We start from the raw sequence: 24,120 nt of genomic DNA, 5'->3' as shown, positions 1-24,120 counted from the left end.
GGGTGCCCTTCTTATACCCATTTTAGTCTTTGAAGTCACCTTTCTTCAAAGGGGACTCACACCTTCTTGTGAAATCCTGCCTTGCCCAGGCAAGGCCTCAGACACACACCAGGGGGCTGGAGACAGCATTGTCAGAGGCAGGCACAGTCCTTTCAGATGAGAGTGACCACTCCACCCCTCCCTCCTAGCAGAGATGGCTAATCAGGAAATGCAGATCACACCCCAGCTCCCTTTGTGTCACTGTCTGGTGTGAGGTGAAAAACAACCCAACTGTCAAACTGACCCAGACAGGGAATCCACAAACAAGGCAGAGTCACAGAATGGTTTAAGCAAGAAAATGCTCACTTTCTAAAAGTGGCATTTCCAACCTCACAATCTCAAAATCAACTTTACTAAAAGATGTATTTTTAAATTGTGAGTTCAGGGATCCCAAACTCCACATGTCCATCTACTCTCTAGGGGAATCTACACTTTAATCATATTTAAAGGTAGCCCCCATATTATCCTATGAGAGAGAGACAGACCTTGCAACAGTGAAAACGAAATTGGCAGTATTTCACTGTCAGGACATATAAACCACATTACTATATGTCCTACCTTATCCATACACTGCACCCTGCCCTTGGGGCTACCTAGGGCATACCTTAGGGGTGCCTTACATGTAAGGAAAGGGAAGGTTTAGGCCTGGCAAGTGGGTACACTTGCCAAGTCGAATTTACAGTGTAAGAATACACATACAGACACTGCAGTGGCAGGTCTGAGACATGATTACAGAGCTACTTATGTGGGTGGCACAACCAGTGCTGCAGGCCCACTAGTAGCATTTGATTTACAGGCCCTGGCACCTCTAGTGCACCTTACTAGGGACTTACTAGTAAATCAAATATGCCAATCATGGATAAACCACTTACATACAATTTAAACAGGAGAGCATATGCACTTTAGCACTGGTTAGCAGTGGTAAAGTGCTCAGAGTTGAAAAGCCAACAGCAACATGTCAGAAAAATATAGGAGGCAGGAGGCAAAAAAGTCTGGGGATGACCCTGCAAAAGCAAAAGTCCAACAATGGTCCTTTCCGAATCCTTCAGCTGATCAATCCCATGACTGTCCGTCTTTACTTGCCTCGTACCTGGAGGATTCACCCGGTCTTTCATGTTTCTCAGCTCAAACCCTATGTACCTGATCCTTACTCTCGTCAGTTTCCCTGTCCTCCTCCTGTATTAGTGGATGATGTACCTGAATATGAGGTACAGGAGATTTGTGATTCTCGTATCTTTCACAAACGTCTTCAGTACTTGATTTATTGGAAGGGTTACCCTCTCAGTGAATGCTCTTGGTAAGATGCATCTTCTGTTCACGCACCTCTTCTGATTCGTCATTTTCACCGCTTGTTTCAGCACAAACCTGGGCCTTCGGGGGGGGGGACCTACAGTCTCATGGCACGAGCCAAACATTCGGCTCGGGCCGCAGCACACGGTTCTCAGACGCGACGCGCCCCAAGTCTGCTGTGTTTTAAGAGGCCCCAAATCGGGCATGGGCCTCATTCTTTTGCTGTGCACCGTGTTTTTAGGCATGTCTGGCCCCCCACTCACCTGTTCTTTTCTTTTCTTCTCTTTTCTTTTCTTCTCTTTTCTTTTCTTCTTTTCTTTGGACATCTGGTTGTGCCTTCCTTTACGTTTTTCCCCCTTCCCATGTTACTTTTCTCTTTCCAGCATTCCTTGTTCCCTAGTCTTTATGGTTCCTAGTCCATTCTGTTCTAAGTGCTTTTCCCTATCTAAAATGGTGTCCTTTTACTTCCTGTTGGTCGTTTCCTGTTTGTTGGTATTTAAGGGCTGTGATTCTTTCTCTCCTTGCGCTGCAACACTTTCTGTTTGGATGGTGTCTTCGCTCCTGCTTCCTTGTATTCCTGTGCTGGTTCTCGTCAGTTTAGAATACTTTTTCCTGTATTTGCTCTTGCTGATATCTCTTCTTTTTTGTTCCTGTTGTAGGAACATATCTTTGTGGAGGTTTTTCCCCTTTCAGGGTTTTTTTTCCCTCTGGCGCTCCTTCTGAGGGACACGGCCTGCTCTTGGCGTACCCATTGCCTGCAGCACTGTGGCTACCAGAAAGAATTGCCCCTACTTGGGCCAAGGCCGAACATTCAAGAACAGGATCCGTGCCACTCGCTCTGCGGCCTTCAGGGTAAAGCAGCACATAAGGCGTGACACTGAGGGCTTCATCCAAGGCGATAGCGGCAGTCTTGTCTGTGGCCTCTGTATGCCCAATGACAGCTCGACCTGGTGATGCGAAAGATACAATATAACTGGTGGAATTGTAACATCTATCACCAAAGTTTTACAGTGGCATTTTGCAAAGCCTCTTTATATAGCTGATTTGCAGGTTATCCTTTTGTGACAGGTACACATGATGTTGGTTGTACTGAGCTGACATTTGTGAATAATGCCAATTCCATTTAAGCCAAGCAGCTGCTGAATGTAGCAGTTCATTAGTACTTGGGAGGATGGGCAGAGATTTACATCTTGCCAGGAGTACAGGCAAAACAGTGGCTGCGCAGGATGTGACTTTGACCATTATGAGGCCTAGTTAAACATTATGCAGGCCAACCCAGGACTTTGTTGTATATGTGATTGTAGTCATCAAGTGGCCAGAGCTTTGTGAATGTTGTTTCAGACAATTCCATTCTGGTGAGGCATCTTGAGGCCTTGTTGATCATTTATGTTGCACACTGTGTGAGCATCCTTCCTGTCCTCAATAGTATCATCTTGGCTTAGCAGTTCAAGATTGAGCTAGGTGGCCAGCCACATCGCAGCATTGAGCATGATCTGCCTCTTGGTCTCTCCCAGGTGAGTAAACATGATTTGAGATTGATCATGCTAGGATTTGTGGAAAAGTGACCACTGTTCTGCTATTTGGAGTCACTTGAACAGTGCCTTCTGGGAGTTGCATTCAGGTCACAACCCTAGTTCCCGACACTAAACAAATGGGATCTTTCTAAATGAGTAAACTTCCTTTGAGAGTTCACTAACAGATGCATGGGGGCAAGTGTATACTGGGCTGGTGATTTGAGTTAGCAACAGAGGGTCCATTGGGCTGTACATTCAGGTCACTCCAACTAATTCCCAAAACTAGACAAATGTGATCCTCTCAGGAGAGTAAACTTGATTGTGAGTTAACGAACAAGGGTATTTGGCAGGTGTACATTGGACTTGTGTTTTGAGTTGGAGAGACAAAACCTTCTGGCCTTAGCAGTCATGTCACTCCCTCTACTTCATATACTTGAGAAATGTCATCCCCAGGTGAGTACACTTCTTTTGTGACTTCCCAAACAAGAGTCTTTGAGACGAGGACACTGGACTGGTGGATGGAGTGACAGTTAGAGATCCTCCTGTGAGCTGCAGTCACGTAACCCACTGTACTACACACACTGTACAAATGACATCCTTCCAGGTGAGTACACAAAACAGTGCTTGCTGGGAGCTGTAGTCATGTCAGTCCCTGTTCTACATACACTATACAAATGCTGTCGTCCCTGGTGAGTCCACTTCAATTGGTAGTTGACTAAGAAGGGTCTTTGGAGCAGAGGACACAGGGCTGCCTGAGTGAAGTAACAGTAACTGTGCCTCCTGGCCTTAGTGGTCATGTCAGACCCTGTACTACCCACACTATACAAATGCTATCCTCCCAGGTGAGTCCACTTCAATTGGGAGTTGACTAACAAGGGTCTTTGGAGCAGAGGGCTGGCTGAGTGGAGTAACAGTAACAATCATTCCCGGCCTTAGCAGTAATGTCAGTCCCTGTACTATACATACTATACAAATATCATCCTCCCAGGTGAATGCACTTCAATAGAGAGTTGAGACTCAGGGGCCTTTGGGCAAGAGAATACTGTTCTGGTGTATAGAGGTATAGAAAAAGTGCCTGCTGGGAGTTGTAGTCATGTCAGTCCATGTCCTACACCCACTATACATAGATGTTGTTCCCCCAGGTGAGTCTACTTCAACTGTGCAATGACAGACAGGGGTCTTTGAGTAGGTGGACACTGGACTGGTGATTGGAGTGACAGTGAAGGTGGCACAAGGTGGGCGGTGAGCATACATGACATGGCATTTTGGTGACATTTTTCTTGTTGTGAATTACAATACTCCATACCCCCAGGTATTCCTGTCAAGCCCTCAGGATGCAAGATGGTCAAGACCTCCTCCTCCCAGAGAAAGAGTTGTAATGGGGCACTGGGAAAGCCACTGCCAGTCTTCTCGGTCTACCGCTGGTGCTTGGAGACAAGAAAACTGGCCTTGCCCCAGAGGTTGTTTCACCTATCCCTGATGTCCTACCGTGAGTACAGGGTGGTGCACACAGCATTGGCTCTGTTGACTATACTGTCCCACATTTCCATCTTCCTACTGAGAGTAGTGTGCTGAACATGGGCTCCTAACAATTGTGGCTCTACTCTTATGATTTCATCCACCACAATTGACTCTTAACTCTTCATCAGTGAAACAGGGGTTTGTAAAACATGTCATGTTGGTAAAAAGTTAAAATATGCAACAGGTGACAGTGACTTACCAAAGAGGGGTAGTGCCAAAGGGTGTGACTAGACAAAAGTTTGTGCAGGGTGTTGTATGGGATGGTGAAAAAAGAAAATGGTGCCTATTATCTGTGCAGTGTGGGAAAAAGTTGCTGGGTCTTGCTGTGAAAACGCCGAAGATTGTGGTGTGTGAAGGGATCTGTTTCACAGTGTCCTTTTCAGGTGTGTCAAGTGTGGCAATGTGTCCTCTGTGTTGTTTTTAAATCCATCCAATGTGCTGTTGCGTATTACTTTGGTGACCGCGAACAGCCGTGGTTCAGACTGCCATTAGCTGACCGCCCTGGGTGCCCGCCTCTGCGACTTGACTTGTAATACAGTCAGTGGATGGCTGTCGGTGCAGGAGTTCGAACTGCCTATTTCCAGGCCCCTGTGCCACTGCTGGTCTGCCTTTTTTGCTTGGTGGTCGGCAGTCCTGCCTGTGTAAATCGGAATAGGGCGGTCTGTGAAACCTCCGACATGGTGGTCCTTTCAGTACCCCCAAACTCGTGATGATGCCCTTTGATCGTGCCTTGTAATGGAGCAGCATATGCTGCAGGTGCTGCCCATGAGTGCCTCCAGTGGTCCTGTCTGATGTGTGCGATAACAAAACATGTGATTTGCTTTCAAGTTGTCTGAAACACTAAAAGAGATTCACTGCAAGCACATTAACTGAATGGAACTCTTTCATTCAAATGGTGGCTTCCACAGGTAATTAATAAGATCTGCTTTCCTTAGGCACTTGTCTGGTGCACCTGGAATAGAGAACTTGCTGGGAGGTACAATAGACTCCCGTTGCTGGACCCTAGTAGATTGAACTTATTAACTTTAAATTGTTGGTTCTTCGTCAAGGCATGTATGTACCACTTTCAAACATGCAAGAAGCTGATGCCACATTATGGGGCCTAATTACAAAGACATTTTAGAACATCTAAAACCAAAGTACTGTAGCAGGTTTTTTTTACATACTCTTACATGACATTTTGAATTAGTCCCAAACATCTAAAATGGCAATAAAGTCGGAACATCAAGGGAATCTTGTTACACATAGTGCAAGTAGAATGCACGGTGCCCTTTTTCCACTTTTACTAATAGGCGTCTTCAAACCAATTCAAAATAGCATGTAAGAGTATGTGGAAGAAAACAACAGGAGTACGTTTTTACATACTCGAAAATGCCTTTGCTACTAGGCCCCTTTAACTGCAGCGAAGCACTCCAGAGATGAAATAAAAGGCCGGAAGAACGAATTTGCCTGTGACTTCACTTAGGAGCAGTCTACAGCCTGCTGGGGCTCAGTGGCGTAACAAAGACCCCTGCAGCCGCCGCAATGCGGGGGGGGGGGGGGATTCCGAGCTCCAAGGGGCACCCTCATCACAGTACCCTGTCCTGGGAGCTCCTGAGTGAGCGCCGGAGAAGGGGGGGGGGGAGTTCCATGTACTGTGCAGTGAAGCCCCCTCAAGTTCCGTTACGCCACTGCTGGGGCTCCTTGTCTCTCCTCTCCCACAAAAGCAACTGTGCGACAGACGTTTCTGAGAACAGCACTCTACTAGTGTATGCAGGGCACTGCGGAGTGCTACCACAGTCGCTTGCAACATACGCCTTTGTGCAATAATGTAGCTCTCGTTAGAGGTCTACGCCAGGAGCAGGCCTGTTTGTCTTTGTCCTAGCAGTTTTTTCATTTACAGATCTGAAAAAAAAGCTCTGGGATATAAACACACACACGAATTTCATTTTGCAAATGGCTGAATACAATGCATCAGCAACTGGGCAGCAAAACTATGTAAACTTACTTTTGTAGACAACCTTGAGAGATATGCTTCATCCGTGTTCTTCTTAAAAAATTCTTTTGATATTAGGATGCATTCCGCCCCATCAGAAACTAAAGCCATGCTAGGTGTGTCATCATAAACTGCATATGCCAGACCCTGAGAAAGCAATAAAGAATACAGTGTAGAGCAGATCATAAAATACTTAAATTACAATGCTTTTCCCTTCAAAATAAAATGCTCCATATATGTTATATTTAACTGGAAAATACACTATACTAGTACTAACAATGCCATATCGTGCTCATATGCAGAAAACTGTTTTAGTTAAATTAATGTTCATATTGTCCTACTTCTGTTTTCCTGATATTCATTTAAATGTACATCAAATAATTAAATATCAGAAACATGCCTATCTGTAAGGGAGATGGTTTCAGGCGCCCGAGCCTAAGAAGCAGATGGTCATAAACTGGTAAAACCGCTAGGTATGGTACCCAAATATCATGTCTACATATAATAAGACAAAAAATATTGTGTACTGCATTTTGTTTGCAAGAATATAACCGCAATGGATTAGTGATAGAAAATCTATGCCCACTAGTGCGGGATTTTTGTAAACAATATTAAGACACTGATATATACGTTAGACGATGTTTTTGCTATCGATATCCTGACACGCATTCAACTTTCACGTCAAAGCTTGTTTTCCAAGCAGTAGCCTTAAAAATACCCCACTTGCCGCACTAGCAATACTGGGCGTGCTGCAGTTCTACTCCACCTCATGTACGGCCATCAGTACTAATGAAACGGGCTCCTTATTTACAGCAGGGAGCAAAGGAGGTCCAAATTAAACAGCAGTTTTCTTTCTCTCCGGAAAACAGCCTAAAGCTGTTGCAACCCCCTTCTATGCCCTTTGAATTACAGCTCACTGGCAACAGCACACTGGTAATAACGTGGGGCTCGCTGGTGCAAATTGGTGCAGCCCAACCCTGAACAAACAACCACAGCTGGGCTACAAGAATTGACTAACTCTCATTTGTTATTAGACTAATTTTCGAGATCTTTGAACTCGTAATTGACACAATTTACACGTCCCGTTTTCTAGTTTCCAGTTCAAACTGTAGTTTATGTGGTTGACAAGAAAGATTAATACTTGATTTAGTACTTACAAAAAGTGAATGAACAAATAGACAACACTGAAAACACATAGCCTCAATATCTCTGGACTAAACTAAAACGTACACTCTTGCTACATTTGTATGTGCAATATTTATTTTAGTAGTTTTACACAGTATCTCATTACACCAGGAGTTATTTTATTGCTTATGTAGATCAGGGTTGAAGATTTAAATTGAGACATTTCTTATGGAAAAACTGTGCAACGATGAATCAGTAACTAGCTACTTCTGTTAGACTCGTGAAACTAACACATGTGACGCACACTGGCGACCATGCCTGGTTCCCACATCATCCAACAAAAGGAGAAGATATTGTCTGAGCATGATGTAGAGGTGTCTGAACTTTGGATTAGGTTCGTAAATACGATCGGCTGGAAATCCCTTAGACTACCTATGTTTAAATATTGAGCAGAAGAACTATTGATCGAATGCTTAGTGGCACATTTTAGTTCTTAACATTGGCTTCAATTGAGATGTTATAAAAAATTAATCTTGCAAATTTTGCTGTACTGCTACTGTATTCATCCACTTGTGACCTGTATTTACACACTTTACATAGGTATTCTTATTGCCATACAGCTGCAACAGTGAGTTTGTCACAGGTATATGTAATTTCTTAAAGAAAAGTACTTTAACGACCTAGCTTAACAGAGATTTATAGCTTCAGCGTGACAGCCTCTATAGGCGTGGTATTTCTCATTCTAAGTTTTGGACCTGGCCCTTTTACAGGGTCATTCCCCAGACTTTTTGCCTTTTTGCCTCTTTATTTTTCTGACCTTTGTTGGCTGACGTTTTGACTCTGAACACTTTTTCACTGCTAACCAGTGCTAAAGTGCATGTGCGCTCCCTTACACAATTGGTGTGATTGGCTTATACCTAATTGTCATATTTAATTTACCTATAAGTCCCTTGTAAAGTGGTATCCCTATACCCAGGGCCTGTAAATTAAATGCTACTAGTGGGCCTGCAGCGCTGCTTGCGCCACCCACTGAAGTAGCCTGTCAAACCTATCTCAGGCCTGCTAAAGCAGGGACTGTGTGTGCAGTTTTCTGCCACAGGGACCTGGCATCTAAATTTACTTGCCAGGCCCAGAACTCCCCTTTTACTACATCTAAGTCACCTCTAAGGTACGCCCTAGATAGCCCTTTGGGCAGGGTGCCATGTATGTAGAAGGCAGGACATGTGCCATGATTGCGAGGCCTGTCCTGGTAGTGACAAACAGCCTAACTTGGTGTCTCACTGCTGTGAGTGCTGCCCTCTCATAGGATTGCATTGGAAATGTCCTGCCTTATGTGTAAGGGTTATTGTCTGATTTATGAGGGGTAGCGTAGGCCTGTTTGGTATGGTTGAGATAGTGATGAGAAATGCTGCTTACTGGTGTAAGTGTATTTTTTATTACTATCACAGAAATGCCACTTCTAGAAAGTGCACATTTATCTGTGCTTATGACTTTGGTGTTTTGCAGCTTGCCTCCAATCCACGTCTGGGCAGACTGACAGTTGGGACTTTGTGCATACTTTTCAGATAGCCTGAACACAGGGGGGGTGGAGGTGTCACAGAGGTGCATCTACATATTGTAAGGCCTTCCTGGGCTGAGAGACGGGAGAGGCGGGGCACACCTGCATTTGTAAAGGCTGTGCCCTGGCCTCGCAGAATAGGGTTTACCCCTGTAAGGAAATGCCTCCTTGGCATGGTTGCCCCCTGACTTTTTGCCTTTGCTGATGCTATGTTTACAATTGAAAGTGTGCTGAGGCCTGCTAACCAGGCCCCAGCACCAGTTTTCTTTCCCTAACCTGTACTTTTGTATCCACAATTGGCAGACCCTGGCATCCAGATAAGTCCCTTGTAACTGGTACTTCTAGTACCAAGGGCCCTGATGCCAAGGAAGGTCTCTAAGGGCTGCAGCATGTCTTATGCCACCCTGGAGACCTCTCACTCAGCACAGACACACTGCTTGCCAGCTTGTGTGTGCTAGTGAGGACAAAACGAGTAAGTCGACATGGCACTCCCCTCAGGGTGCCATGCCAGCCTCTCACTGCCTATGCAGTATAGGTAAGACACCCCTCTAGCAGGCCTTACAGCCCTAAGGCAGGGTGCACTATACCATAGGTGAGGGTACCAGTGCATGAGCATGGTACCCCTACAGTGTCTAAACAAAACCTTAGACATTGTAAGTGCAGGGTAGCCATAAGAGTATATGGTCTGGGAGTTTGTCAAACACGAACTCCACAGCACCATAATGGCTACACTGAAAACTGGGAAGTTTGGTATCAAACTTCTCAGCACAATAAATGCACACTGATGCCAGTGTACATTTTATTGCAAAATACACCCCAGAGGGCACCTTAGAGGTGCCCCCTGAAACTTAACTGACTGTCTGTGTAGGCTGACTAGTTCCAGCAGCCTGCCACACTAGAGACATGTTGCTGGCCCCATGGGGAGAGTGCCTTTGTCACTCTGAGGCCAGTAACAAAGCCTGCACTGGGTGGAGATGCTAACACCTCCCCCAGGCAGGAGCTGTGACACCTGGAGGTGAGCCTCAAAGGCTCACCCCTTTGTCACAGCCCAGCAGGGCACTCCAGCTTAGTGGAGTTGCCCGCCCCCTCCGGCCACGGCCCCCACTTTTGGCGGCAAGGCTGGAGGGAACAAAGAAAGCAACAAGGAGGAGTCACTGGCCAGTCAGGACAGCCCCTAAGGTGTCCTGAGCTGAAGTGACTCTAACTTTTAGAAATCCTCCATCTTGCAGATGGAGGATTCCCCCAATAGGGTTAGGATTGTGACCCCCTCCCCTTGGGAGGAGGCACAAAGAGGGTGTACCCACCCTCAGGGCTAGTAGCCATTGGCTACTAACCCCCCAGACCTAAACACGCCCTTAAATTTAGTATTTAAGGGCTACCCTGAACCCTAGAAAATTATATTCCTGCAACTACAAGAAGAAGGACTGCCTAGCTGAAAACCCCTGCAGAGGAAGACCAGAAGACGACAACTGCCTTGGCTCCAGAAACTCACCGGCCTGTCTCCTGCCTTCCAAAGATCCTGCTCCAGCGACGCCTTCCAAAGGGACCAGCGACCTCGACATCCTCTGAGGACTGCCCCTGCTTCGAAAAGACAAGAAACTCCCGAGGACAGCGGACCTGCTCCAAGAAAAGCTACAACTTTGTTTCCAGCAGCTTTAAAGAACCCTGCAAGCTCCCCGCAAGAAGCGTGGGACTTGCAACACTGCACCCGGTGACCCCGACTCGGCTGGTGGCGATCCAACACCTCAGGAGGGACCCCAGGACTACTCTAAGACTGTGAGTACAAAAACCTGTCCCCCCTGAGCCCCCACAGCGCCGCCTGCAGAGGGAATCCCGAGGCTTCCCCTGACCGCGACTCTTTGAATCCTAAGTCCCGACACCTGGGAGAGACCCTGCACCCGCAGCCCCCAGGACCAGCAGGACCGAACTTTCACTGGAGGAGTGACCCCCAGGAGTCCCTCTCCCTCGACCAAGTGGAGGTTTCCCCGAGGAACCCCCCCCTTGCCTGCCTGCAGCGCTGAAGAGATCCCTAGATCTCCCATTGACTTCCATTACAAACCCGACGCTTGTTTCTACACTGCACCCGGCCGCCCCCGCGCTGCTGAGGGTGAAATTTCTGTGTGGGCTTGTGTCCCCCCCGGTGCCCTACAAAACCCCCCTGGTCTGCCCTCCGAAGACGCGGGTACTTACCTGCAAACAGACCGGAACCGGGGCACCCCCTTCTCTCCCTTCTAGCCTATGTGTTTTGGGCACCACTTTGAACTCTGCACCTGACCGGCCCTGAGCTGCTGGTGTGGTGACTTTGGGGTTGCTCTGAACCCCCAACGGTGGGCTACCTTGGACCAAGAAATAAGCCCTGTAAGTGTCTTACTTACCTGGTTAACCTAACAAATACTTACCTCCCCTAGGAACTGTGAAAATTGCACTGTGTCCACTTTTAAAACAGCTATTTGTGAATAACTTGAAAAGTATACATGCAATTTTGATGATTTGAAGTTCCTAAAGTACTTACCTGCAATACCTTTCGAATGAGATATTACATGTAGAATTTGAACCTGTGGTTCTTAAAATAAACTAAGAAAAGATATTTTTCTATATAAAAACCTATTGGCTGGATTTGTCTCTGAGTGTGTGTACCTCATTTATTGTCTATGTGTATGTACAACAAATGCTTAACACTACTCCTTGGATAAGCCTACTGCTCGACCACACTACCACAAAATAGAGCATTAGTATTATCTATTTTTACCACTATTTTACCTCTAAGGGGAACCCTTGGACTCTGTGCATGCTATTCCTTACTTTGAAATAGCACATACAGAGCCAACTTCCTACAACCCCCCAATGATGTTTGGAGCCTGTGCTGGAGGAGAGAAAGGGCACTCCCAGAACCAGTTGTAACTGGTTGGAACCCCGTCTCGTCCCCATTGTAAAACACACTGAAAACTTAATTTTTGTACAGGGGAACTTTCCCCACAATTTAGACATCATTTGACATCACTTTGGACATTCTGGGAACTCTAGGAACCTTACCTGGAGCTGGACAGGACACTGTTGAAAGGACTCACCAGGACCACCTTGGAGTGCTGCTACTGTGCTGACCTGTGACCTGCTTGGTCACAAGGAGGAACTGCCACTGCTTGCACCCCGCTTGCTGTGCTGACCTGCTGCTGGGTTCACCAGTCCTGCCCGGGTGCCGTATTTGCATCCAGCGCAAGGTTTGCACTGTTTTAGTGCCCCCGGAGCATGAGAAGAAGTCCAGATGAGCAAGCGTGCTCCTGTCGGTGCCCCCGGGGCACGGTCTGCTCTCGGGAGCGCCCCCGGGGCACCAGCCACCTCCAATTCCCTCAGAATCACCGGGGTGGCCAAGGAACACCTTGGGAAACTCAAAGCACCATGTCAGGTGCAGGCGAGTGCCTTCTCCCGCTCCCAGAGGAGTCCGAGCTTCCAAGAAGCCGCATCACAGGACTCGGGGAAGGCGCGGGGAGCGCCCCCCTTCTCCGGTCTCTGCAGTAGGAGCAGGACACTCCTTTTCCCTTTAACTACAAAACAGGCATTTTAAGCAGGGAAGGGAGACCTCACCAGACGTCTCCTTCCTCTCGCCCCTACTTGTTTGTTGGGCCTTGCCTGGCCCCCACACCATGGACAGAGTGTGAGGCGGCCAAGGCAGGCCCCACCACGATCGCAAGCCCCCGGAGGGGCCCGTTCATCAAAAGAAGAGGGTGCCGACCGCCCCTCTTCCCCAGGGGCACCGCATGGCCCCCATTGTGCTCACAGGAGTGCCGGGGGGGTCCCATACTCTTCCCTTAGGCACAGGGAGTGCCTCTTCTGCAGAAATCAGGTACTCTTTAGGAAATAGTGGCTCCAGGAACCTAGTATAGACCTTGGGGGGTTTATAGATTTCCTACCTGCTTTCCTGCCCTTACATATATGTGCTGATGTTCCTTTTATGGGCATGACCTGCTGATATGTATTTTTATGACTTGTGATATGTTCTCTAATGTTCCTTTTATGGTTATTTATGAGGTATTCATGACAGGGTCATAGAATTCTTACTGTAATTCCTGACTACTGCTTATGTTGCAGAATCCTGGGTACTTATGTGTTCTAATTGTGACAACTGCTTATTCTTGCAGAGTATTAGTAACTGACAACTGCTAAGGTAGCAGGGTATTACTAATGTGTAATGTTGGTCTAATTATGTTTTGTGCAATACAGTTTATTTTTACATAGCTCAGTGTTGTGTTTACTTTGTGGTGTACATTTTGTGTCACGTGTGTTGTGTGTGTTGTGCAAACGCTCTACACATTGCCTCCGGGTTAGGCCTGACTGCTCGTGCCAAGCTACCAAGGGGGTGAGCAGGGATTATCTTGGACGTGTAACTCCCTTGCCCTGACTAGAGTGGGTGGGTTCTGCCTGGCTGAGGTGCATACCCCAGCCAACCAGAAACCCCATTTCTAACACTAAGGATTACTCAATGTTAGGTGCAATCGCCATCACCATAATTAGTTTATGTTGACAACAATCACAAATATAAGGTTAGTTTGATCAGAATCCAAAATTTGTATTTCTGGGTATTTTAACTTTATTATTACTTTCTGCTTAATAACCTCTATATCAAACCATTATGTTTAATTCATTATAGCCTGTCTCTTGTGCACCTGAATGTTAGATCTATTGCTGAAAATAAATTAAGTAGAATAACATGCAAATTAAACCATGAGGAGATTGTGTTTTCCAATATTGTTTTGCGATATGTCCTTGATGAATATTTGAGAACTGCTCTTTGTAATCATGAATGTGGCTAATAAGCAAAAAAGATGCACACAACTGGATTTGCATCTTATTTTACTTTCAGTGTAGTATCGCGAAAGAAATCCAAATAATGCAGTGGAAAATTGTGAACATTTATCCATGGCAGTGTGTTGGAAAAGGAATATCACCTGCATGATCCACAGTCGTGTCCTCTGCCCTGCACGTCCACATTTTCAATCTTTGTTACTGTTTTTTATCTTTGGTCATGCCACACACTAATCCTGTGTGCACGCATTGACTGATCCTGGTCTTTTGGCAGTGTAAGTGTACTGAAGCACTCACAGCACTGCAGGATCGGGCAGTGTCACCTTCAATATTGATCCAAGTCATAGCTGCCAGACACATGGAGCGGTACCCATATTGAGGGCCTGACTTAAGCCAACATAATTGCCTGCTGGTGGTACATGTGTCTCACAGGTGAACTGCATGATTGCGGCTCTGGCCTGTGTGTCTTTGGGATGGAGCTTATCCTGAAGATTCAGTGACTCAAGAGAAGGCCTGGGGGCACCTTGTGAAAAATTCTGGTTGTCTCCTCCAGGCACTATGTGCTGAAGATAGTGCCTGGCATTTGCCTTGCTGAAGAATCATCATTTGCCAGTCTGTGACTAAAGTGCCTGGCATCTGCCATGCCAAAGAATCATCATTTACAAGACTGTGGCTATCGCACTCAAGAAGTTCCAAGGGGTGGTGTGGCTTCTGCCTGAGTAAGTTGGCCACCTAGCCTGTCTGCTCTGCCACAACTAACCACAAAATCGTCTCTACTTACCTTTTTAGAGAGGCTTCTGAAACCTTGCAGGGTGACTCCCAGGTCTCTAAACATGCAGTAACTCTAAAGAACTGCTCATCGCTTACGTACTGTGATGAAGCTCTTCAACTGCTATGAGTTCCTGAGTCGGCCTTACTCCACAAGGTCTTCTGAAAGAAAACCCACCTAACTTCAAAATGGCCACAAATGGGACACTATTATAATGAGTGGATCTCTCAATGTACAAACCAGCTTCTGCACTCAGAGCAAATTAGATTTGCAGCACCCTTTGCATGATAGGTGTTAATCTGTCCATATTGATACACTCACTTTCTCCACCCTGGGGATTTTCAAAACCTATGCCTGAGATGTCTGACCCTAAAGTGGCAACTGCTGGGACACATATTTAATTCTAGAGTCATCTGGCCACTCTGAAGCTGCCTGTACCTTTCAAACATTATTGCAGACTACTAATTATCTGTGGTCTAAACTGGGGAGATAAACCTGCAGACTGCTAACATGCCCAATCCCTGCTCTCCTGTCAATGTCTCACACTATACACAGAATACTCTACTATAACTCCACATGTATGAAGCCTCACGTCATTTGACTCAAAGGGCCAAATAGGGCCCCAGAATCATCTAGGTCCTCTCCATTTGCCAGACACTAGAAGCATACCTGTCAGTGTATATATCCTCTAGCCACCCTTGCCAACGGGACCTGAACCAAACTCTGAACTCACCAAACTGGCAACGTACACCACCATCTCAGAATGCATGACACTAGGGAAGCAGGAGGGGTCTAAACCAGCACAAAAGAGGTCCAAACAATACCACCCCACCAGGGTTTCTCCAATCAAAACAAAGTGTCACAATAACGCAACCTTAGATCTAATAATGCAAAAAAACTGGCATGCTGCACATCCTTGCACAATCTACAAAGACTACCATGGAATCCTTGGAGAATTAGCTCACATCCATAAAACAAGATATTCTGTTGCTAGAAGCAAGAGTCACCAAAGTGGAATTGCACATAAACCTTTTAGAAGACCACAAGCAAAGCTCCTTAAAGACACTGACAACTACAACCAGAAGGCTAGCCCGGATAGAAAAGAATTGCGTGGACTTAGAGGACAGAAATAGAAGGAGCAACCTGTGGATATCTGGGCCTCCGGAAGGAGAGGAAGAACAACATCATCCTGTGCCGCATTCATAGAAAAATGGATCCCTCAAATCTTAGGAATAAACTTAATTCACAAACAATTTTGAAATAATACAAGCTCACAGAGTGCCCACCTACAAAACGAAAAAATGCAGCGCACCAAGCGCTCTTATTTTTGGACCGCTTCAATACTCACACACTTAAGCAATCCTCACACAAATAAAAAGGTACAAAGGATTACATGGCAAGCCTACTCCATTGGAATCTCCCAAAATGTTTTAAAGACACTGTCAAGAAAAGGAAAGCATTCTTGTCCTAGCATCAATCTCTTAAAGACTTAGCAATACAATTCTCCTTCCTAGATTTAGAGCCAGTGGGCCTGACAACAGCCTTCAGTGGGAAAATAACCATCTTTGAAGACCCAAGGATTGGGCTCCTTCATTACAAAAATTCAAGACCTGAAAATGAGCACTAACCTTTATGCCAGCATGTTCATTACCCCTGCAAACCCTGTTAACCTTTACTAACCAACACTAACCAGAGTTCCTATCAAACTTATACCCTTAACCCCACTACTGAATTCTACATGGAAGGATGACCAGAATCTCCGAAAGTGATGTCATAGCTGAACCCAGTTAAGAACCTGGTCGCACAGGTTTTTTATTCGCTGTTAATTCCTCTTTTATCACTGTGTACCAGAAATAATACAAACATCTAACACTACGCCCGCATGTTACTCTAATCATATGGATAAATAGCTACTAACCTCACTCATGAAAGGTGTGTGTCTTTTATCTTCCTCATAGCTAACACTCTCATACCCTAAAACTGTTACCATACACAAAATGTTTGGGTATAAGGCACATGCACATAGCTCACATAGTGTAAATACATTTATTAGGCTATCAGATTGTTTGTTGATGTTCAAGTTACCACCTATATATCTTCTTACTAAACGGTTACGCTCATAGATGAGCTACTTATCACCTCACTCTACTGGCACTCTTTTGCCACGTATCCCATCTACATCGCAATTATGGGTACAGCCAAAGTTCTTTATTGTTACTCTACAGACTATCCTAAAGGTGCATTTTCCAACCCTTTGAATCTAGGCTTGACCTCTCGTGACCTCCAACGCCCATCCTCTGAATAGTTTTATTTCTGTATGCCTTCTGGGTACCTAGACAAATATTCATACCCTCTATGCTAAATGTATACTATTTCTTCTATATTCTTTTTCTCTCGCTCTCCCTCTCTATCCTTTCCGCTAGCATCTCCTTATCCCCAACTCAACTATTCTCTATCATCTCCTTGCCTATCAACTTCCTCTCCTCTTCCCCTCACCACCACACCCCCTCCCTCTCCCTTCCTCACTCCCATCTGCATCCCTCCACACATCCACACTCCCATCCCCCTGCTGGCACCTTATCCGGAAAACCTTTCCAGCAATCTACTTGGGGCACTTCCAAAAGGACCCATACATCACAATTACACAACATAAAGATACTATCCTTTAATCTTAAAGCACAAAACCACCCAATGAAAAACACGAACAAATCCTAGACTATACCCATAAAATCAAGGGAGACCTCAGTATCCTACAAGAGATAAATGTTTCTTGGAAATAAGCTGTCCTTTTAAAGAAGGCTTGGGTTAGTGACCTATCTTGTGCCCCAGCCATCAACAAAACAAAAGGCCTAATCACCCTTATCTCCAACTCGTCTGCTCTCTGCAGAAGCACACCCCTAAAGGCAGATGGCTCATTAACAAACACCAGAAAGACAACACCAAAATTATAGCTATGAACGTTTAGGCCCCCAACAGCGACCGTCTGACATTCTTGACACATCTCAACAAAGAAATGTCTCTTTTGCCCCCTCATAGCAGAATCATTGTGGGTGGAGACTTTAACATCCCTTGGGCTGGGATCCTCGATCGAAACTCTGAGTGTTCTTTTTACCCTAATAAGTCTCACAAACAAGTGCTAAATCTTTTCTATACACACAAACTGAAATATGTCTGGAGACTGTTTAACCCTACAGGCAAAGACTACTCATTGTTTTCCCACCCTCACAATTCCTTTTCTCGCACAGACAATATTTTAGTTGATGAATCACACGTTCCAACTCCCACCTGTCCCACCATCAAACCAACAGTAGTTTCCTAAATTACCTGCATTTCTCTGCTATACAATATTTCATGCACCACACATAACTCTAAATCAAATGAATGACCTCCTCACTGAGGAGCCTACATTTATGTTGCTATATAATATTATATATATATATATATATATATATATATATATATATATATATATATATATATATATATATTATATTATTATTTTTCTATGTATTAGATAAAATAAAAAAGAGATTAATCAATTCATAAAATGCAACAAAAACTCAGACCCTAAAACCCAAATCTTGAGGAATGCTTTCACATACACCTTTCGGGACACATTATCAAACTAATGTCAGGGAAATATCAAATAAGATAATTGCACCCTCGACCACCGGGATCAACAAATAAAATCGTTAGAAAATGACCTTTAACAATCCAGAGACAAATGACAATTAAACCCATTAACCAAATTAAAATACATCTACAATAAAACATTAAGTAACAAAGCTCCTGTAATTGTCCAATGGCATAAAGGTATCAGGCTCTGTTAACCACACAAACCAGGATGATTACTAGCTTCTTATCTAAAACAAAACTATCATAGACCAAGGATAACCTCCATTACCATTGAACGTGGCATACCCTCTACTAAAAAGAAAGATATATTATCCACCTTTGAAAACTTCTATCACACCCTTTAATCAAAAAGTAATAACACGTCCTATGAGACTTGCCTAGAATACCTCAACAAGATTGACATCACCAAGATAGACCATGCAACCAAATTGTCACTAGAAACTCCCACCACTCATAACAAAAAACTACAAACAGGATTAAAAGACCCAAAGCAAAGAAGTTTCCCTGCCTCCTTCTACCAAACATGGGGACTTTTCCTGGTCACATCCTAGCCACTATAATTGTATCCCTAAAAAAGGGTCAAATCTGCCTGACCCCAAAAATGACCGCCCAATTTCCCTAATAAATATTGATTGCAAAATCTATACTAAAAGACTTGAAATCTGAAACAAATCATACATCCATCACAATCTGGAATCATCAAAAGCAGGTTCAGCCAGATAACATCAGGCTATTTAGGCACACTATTGAGAAAGCCCACCTCCTTGATCACCCCATCTGTGTGATTACATTAGACACAAAGAAGGCCTTTGGTAAAGTATTGTGGTCCTTTCTCAACGCCACTCTCACCACTTTCAACCTGGGCTCTTCCTTCACTGGAATGATTCTTGACCTATATACGGAACTCAGAGTTAGAGTACACATCAATAGAACTTTATTCAATACCTTTAACCTTCAACAAGGTATCAAAAAGTTGTCCTCTCTCCCCCTTACTATTTTATTAACCCAGGAGCCTTTTCTTATAAAACTTAGAGAGACCTCCTCCATTCCAGGTGTCCCCTTTGCTGGTGGACCACAAAAAGTGGCTGACAACATCCGTTGATTTACTACACAAGTGGAATTAGCTCTGCATACCATCAAGGACTATGCCCAAGACTCAGGCTACTTCCTTAACAAAAACAAAACTGAGGTTCTCCCTCTCAATGTCCACTGTAACAGCTCTGTCATCGGTGATCATGGTATTAACTGGACCACAGACAAAATAAAATACCTGGGGATCTGGGTCACCAAAAACCTCAGAGATTCCATTGAACACAGCAAAGAAATGACACTAAACAAAATTAAAGACATCCTAGATAAATATTCCTCCAGATTCACCACATGATGGGGAAGAATAGAATCCATCAAAATGATGACCACCCCTTTTAATCATTTCTTAATTAGCATGTCTCCAATATACTCTCAGATATTTTCTTTGTCAAAATATATATAATACTCACAGAGTTCTTATGGAACTCCACAAAAACAAGAATTAGTCTAAATTAGTCTAAATAAACTAAGGCTCCCCAACAGATTTGGAGTTTTAAACTTACCAGAATATAGGAGATACCAAAATGCATTGCAAGCTAGACAGGGAAGCCAACTAACACCACTCCTCTGTCATGACTTGTCATTGAAAAGGATCTTGCTAAACCACTCTCTCTCGCTTCTCTTATTATCACTAAGAAAATAGAAATGGGACACTCTGTAATCATCCTCTCCAGTACTGTGCAGGGCCTTTGTAAAATCGACAACAAACTACCAAACAAAATGCGCTATTCACTCCTATCCACATTATGGCAAAGTGATTACCTGAAATCAGAGGGCAAAACACTCTTTCTAGAGCAATGGGCACGAAAAGACATACTGCTAGTTGGAGATCTGGGATCTCTTTTCAATCTGATACCCTTCTCCCAACTACAATCTAACTTTGGACTAGATGACATAGATTTTTACGTCTACTTAAAAATCAAGGCTGTCATATCAAGACATAAACCTGCAGGACATCCTGACCAACCCAACACATTACCCGTCAATACCAGAGGAGGCTTCATAGCCTCCAAACCTTACTCTCTACTCTCCCCCAGAACTTCCACTGTAACTAAATTGATACAAAATAAATGAGAATCACTCTTAAATGATTTAAACAGTACGTAGGCGGAGCCACTGAACTGGCAGTCCATCAGTGCAAACCTCAATTTAGAAACAATTACACCAACATTGGCTCAAAGTAGATACTGGACTGCTTATATGGTCCATTGGACCCCTGCTAAACTGTTTAAATGAGGTCTCTAGAACTCTGACACTTGCTCGAGCTGCGAGAGAGACCCAAGTGACCTGAAACATGATACTTGACTGCACCTTCTTAGAGAAACTCTGGACGGAAATCAGTGAAGCCATTTCACAAATTCTACAAATTAACTGGACACCTGATCTAGCCTCCATCACCTTTGGACACCTCCCCCAGTCAAAAACTATATGTTAAGCAAAGAAAACTGCTTTTTATAGGGAATCTTGCTTCAACCAGCCTTAAAGCCATACTCTCTGAATAGAAAGACATATCCAAGCTTTCGACCCACACTTGGTGGGAATGGGTACAATTCAACAGAGGAGTGTATAATTCGTTAAACACGCACCTAAAAACACTATTAGGGAAAAACGTTAAAATCTGGCCCAAACTAGACAGATTCATCTCAAACATGTCTCCATAGAAGATGCCATCCCACCACCCCCTATCCATCCCTTCCACTCCCATACCATCTACCCTTCCCATCATCTCTTCTATCCCTTTCTTTTTCTCTGTACTATTCTCCTTTCACCTATCCTCTCAACTGTCTGTCTCTGTTCCCACCCATCTTCTGGTCCTAGCCAGGGTATTCCATCTCATCTTTATTGTACTGTTCCTCCACAACACGTCTCTCTCTTCTCCACCACATAAGTAAAAATATACCTTGTTTTAATGCCTTCACAAAAAACAGCTGCACCTAGATACTTAATTTCCATGGAACTCTCTTCACCAATATACTGTATATATGCTAATGTACTCAATTGTATCTCTTAAACCCTACGAAATACTTGTTCCTCTATATGTGTACTATATCTGTATTCCTCAGATTGTATAAAAACCTCAATATAAAATATTTTGAAATAAAAAAGAAGCGCCAAGTACTCACCAGAGTGTTGGAGTGAGCCACTTCACGTATCAAGTACCCACCAGAGCACTGGAGTGAGCCTCGATTGGCAGCTTGTGCCTGGAAGAGGGCCCCTGTCAGAAGCTTCCGCTCTGGTTGCTCCCTTCTAAGTGACCTCTGTATGGCCGACTGCCGTGCAGATACTGAGAAGACTGCCAAGTGCCACCTGGAGACCCCTGCTGCCGGTGAGATCCCGCTGCCGTGGAAGAGCCAAAAGCAACCTTGCACTGCCACTATGAACTTGGTGAGAGATTGAACAGGCCTAGACCTGAGGGACTGAGTGATAACACTGGATCAAAAGGGGGAAGTATGAGCTCCACCCACTGATCTACTTCAAACACTGAACCTAAAAGGGAGCCCAGAGACTGAGGAACCCATGAGTGTCAGGTAGAACACTAGTCACCAGAAGACCCTGTAGCACAAAAAGCAAAATCCATGAACTGGGTATTATTGCATTATTGATTGTGTAGTGGAATTACAGTATTTTCTCTGTAATAAAGTACTTGTATATTATACAAAGAGAAACACTGGACTGGACACTGATCTTCTTGCACTGTTGGAGGGGTGGAATTGATTTTTGAGTCTGAGTAACCCCCACACTAACTTCCCTAAGAAGTATGTGGCCTTGCTACTACTGGGAGTCAATTCTGGAAATGTTTGTTCTTCATCCTGTTTGCGAGCCATAGTAAGGCAGACCCCATGACAGAGTGGTAAAAGGCCTAAACTCCCATGATTGAGACTCATTTTCCCTGTCTGCCTCATTGCTTCCTGAACAGCATTAGGCACAGTGTGTAAGTCTTTCTAGATTTCCAACAACATTATTGGAGTCATTAGCAAAAAAAGGCAATTCTATTGAAATTTAGCTTGATGATCAATGATTACACCATACATTTACAGTAAGAAATGAAATGGGACAAAAGCAGAGCATTCCCATTATAAACACTAGAAACTGACAAATATCTTAATCATTTGTAAGCCAAAGAAACAAACCTTCAAAATGTATTTTGGAGATTTATGTTGTAATCTAAATGCAGAATACTGACTAAATCACAAGCAGGGCTGTTAAAACATCTGGGGTATGATCACAAAAAGCTTTGACTGATGCAATGGCATGTTCTTAGTGCTATGTAAATATTCCAAATAAATATAAATACATATTAGACTGATTCACTTTGAGTAATTGACTGTGGGGAGTGCCACAAGATGCAAGAACCTACACTGCCCTTATCAGAGCAGTTTACCAGCTCTCTCCATACGCAACCTTCCTGGGTCCATATATTCACACGTATTAAGTAACGTGGATCTCTTTTTTGAGGGGATCCAGAGGAATTATCTACGGACCACTACTGCTACACGATTCTTATACAGTTCAGAAGAGGCCAGAAGTTAGGAGACCGAAATATTTTTACATACTTTTATATAAAGAGTCCTCAACAAAATCACAAAAGGGATAACCAAAAAGACCATCAGCCCTTAGTCCATAATACAAGAGAGATCCATTGGACTGAGGCGACTGGTGCTCACATAATGGACTACTTGTTACGACGGACCAGAATAACAGATGTATGCCATATAGGGCCGTTAATTGATTAATATTTGTATATAAGGACATTGTACAGAGAATTGCGCATTACATACCAAATGGGTGTTCTGTTTTTGTTTTTGCTAGCTTGGCTAAATGAGTCTTTGGATTTGTAATAATGTGGAGAAAAATGGAGTATATCCTACAGAGTTTAATGACTGAAAAATTACTGAAAGAAAATGAACTATGTGAAATAGATCACTAGTAGCACAATAATAACTGGTGTATTATTGTTGAAGAAAATCATATTGAATCTATCCCTCGAGAGTCAATGTTGATTGGAATATATATGTGTCTGCCCAAGACTCAAGAGAGTAACATTTGGGCAACCCCTCTTTGTGTATGATATGAAGTTCTTTGTAAGTCACTGCTTGGTGTAAACACCTTTTCACTACGTATTATGAAAACAGATTTTTGGAGGTGGTCATGTATGACAGGAGTTTTTTAACGTATTTTTTGTTGTTGCATCTTGCAGTGGTGATGTGTTGTTTTTGTGGTGTGCTTTTGCTCTGCATTGTGGCACTGCATTGTTTTATACTGTGGTTGTTGTTTTGAATGATTTAGTTGTGTAAATTAACTTTATGCTATTATGGGGCAGTAGCCCAGATCTGGCCCCGTGGGGGAGAGGTGGCAGAAAGTCCACTAGGTACCATTTTAGTTTAATACATAGGGGTGGGGGCTGCCCCAAATGGGTATGCCAATGCCCTCCTCCCAAACACAAATGGATACAGTCTTTCTACCTCCCACTGGGAGGAAGATGAGGGTTATTACCCCCAATCACCACTAGACACCAGGGACTATATTTTTCTTTGTGTAGGGGTGGGGGCTGCCTAGAATAGGCATGCTTATGCCCCCCCCAAACAATTGGCACAGTCTTTCTGTCCCCGTGGCAGGCAGATGGTGGTTATTAAACCCGATCTGCCCCCTCAATGGGTCAGAAATCTCAATAGGCACCAAGGATTTGTTTATGGGCATTTAAGGGAGTGGACCCGTAGGCAAGAGTCACTCCCCTTTTTTTGGGCGCACATTTTGGCCATTTCCGCCTCCCTTGGGGGTAGATCAGTGATATTTTCGGCTCATC

At 44.2% G+C, this 24,120-nt stretch overlaps 1 protein-coding gene across 1 annotated transcript in view; it reads right to left on the bottom strand.

The window, feature by feature from the left end:
• LOC138249505 (cyclic nucleotide-binding domain-containing protein 2-like) overlaps positions 1–24,120 on the bottom strand; it is a 611,285-nt gene that overhangs the window by 86,192 nt on the left and 500,973 nt on the right. Inside the window, exon 14 of the mRNA XM_069203460.1 lies at positions 6,352–6,486. Within this exon, the coding sequence (XP_069059561.1) occupies positions 6,352–6,486 (135 nt within the window). The remainder of the gene's footprint in view (positions 1–6,351; positions 6,487–24,120) is intronic.

The sequence above is a fragment of the Pleurodeles waltl genome, chromosome 8 (assembly GCF_031143425.1).
Source record: "Pleurodeles waltl isolate 20211129_DDA chromosome 8, aPleWal1.hap1.20221129, whole genome shotgun sequence".
Lineage (NCBI taxonomy): Eukaryota > Metazoa > Chordata > Amphibia > Caudata > Salamandridae > Pleurodeles > Pleurodeles waltl.
This window is presented reverse-complemented; position numbering and strand designations above follow the sequence as displayed.